The sequence below is a fragment of the Momordica charantia genome (genome assembly GCF_013281855.1).
Source record: "Momordica charantia cultivar OHB3-1 chromosome 3 unlocalized genomic scaffold, Mcharantia_2.0 BLBB01000003.1, whole genome shotgun sequence".
Classification (NCBI taxonomy): Eukaryota; Viridiplantae; Streptophyta; class Magnoliopsida; order Cucurbitales; family Cucurbitaceae; genus Momordica; species Momordica charantia.
In genome coordinates this window covers 3,533,362-3,534,808 of record NW_028275161.1, presented here as the reverse complement: position 1 = coordinate 3,534,808, position 1,447 = coordinate 3,533,362, and the positions used below count along the sequence as shown (strand labels likewise).

The window sequence follows — 1,447 nt, the reverse complement described above, 5'->3', positions numbered from 1 at the left end:
TAACATCCATAAATATTTTAGAGTACGTCCCATTTTCTACCTATAAAAAAATACTTTTAGAAATTCTAGTTTTGAACTGCAAAAGAAGGGAATCACATTCCTAATGTAAAGGAACTTTCCAAATTAAAAGCAGGAATCGAATTCCCTCTTTTATATATAACGATTCATTGAATTCAATCAGAACTTCAGCTTCATTCATGATTCAACCATGCTAATTTCCCCGTCTCCTCCGCCGCAGACGACGGCGGCCATCCACCGGAATACTTTTCACCTGACACGCAGATTATGGGTCGCCAGCGGATTCATGTTCGTGGCGGTGGTTTGTGCTTTTTCAATTTCGTTAATGTTCGTTTTCCATTACTACAAGACAAGAGTCCACGACACCGAATCCAGATCGCAACCGCAGACGGCGGAGCAAATTCCGGCCTCCGCGGTGGCTTACAGAGAGGAAATTAGGGATTGCGGCGGCCGATGCGCGATCTGCATTGAGGGATTTGCGGAGGAAGAGAAGTGTGGAGTTATTGAAAATTGCGGCCATTTTTTCCATAAGGATTGTATCGATCGGTGGCTGAAGATTGAGAGCCGTTGCCCACTCTGCCGCTGTTCTATTGTTTTTCAGAATCGTCCATGAAAATTGAGCATAGCAAAAACATGTGAGAAAAAAAAAAAAAAAGCTACGTCTTGTAAATATATTCTTTTTTCATTTGAAAAGAATACTAGAGGTTTTTTATTATTATTATCATTATTTTTTATATCTAGGAACATCTATATTGGAGATTTCAACCCACAATTCCTATCTTGATCGGTTGAAAGCTATGCTCGAGTTGGCCGAAGAATATTAAAGTTATACATATATTATTAAATCTTGAAATATATATATATATATATACACACACTATAGAAATTTGGGTTCTTGTGACGTTTTTCAAATATCACAAAATCCTTTCATGACGTTTTTAACGACGTCACCTATGCCCCAATCACGAAAGGTATTCGAGACGTTTTTAAAACGTCACGAAAAATAGCATTTGTGACGATTTAAAAACGTCATGCAAAATATCATCTTTCGTAACACTTTTTTAACGTTAAGACATTAAGAAAAATGATTTCGTGATGCTTTTAGACCGTCACGAATACTACTTTTTGTGACATGTAAAAAACGTCACGGTAAATGAATTATCGTGACTGAATTAGAATTTATGACAGTTAAACAACATCATGAAAAGAGAATTCGCAGCGAAAAAAGGTCATATGTGACAAGCTTTTGTGACGTTTTAAGAACATCATAACAAATAGATTCTGTGACGTTTTAAAAATGTCACGAAAAATTATATTTTGTGACGATCAGAAAACGCCACAGAAAATAGATGCGATTTTGCTGACAGACGTCACGGAAGACAAATTTCATATAATTAAATCGTCGATCGACATCGTGAAGACATGAATT

At 36.5% G+C, this 1,447-nt stretch overlaps 1 protein-coding gene across 1 annotated transcript; it reads left to right on the top strand.

The window, feature by feature from the left end:
- Positions 1 to 208: 208 nt before the first annotated feature.
- LOC111024788 (RING-H2 finger protein ATL14-like) lies at positions 209 to 631 on the top strand. Its single transcript, XM_022302561.1, has one exon. It carries the CDS (start codon positions 209 to 211, stop codon positions 629 to 631), a length of 423 nt encoding a protein of 140 aa, XP_022158253.1.
- The last annotated feature ends 816 nt before the right edge of the window (positions 632 to 1,447 follow it).

Excerpts from the sequence above, each read along its gene's own strand:
- LOC111024788 (XM_022302561.1), top strand. The coding sequence starts at position 209 with ATGCTAATTTCCCCGTCTCCTCCGCCGCAGACGACGGCGGCCATCCAC.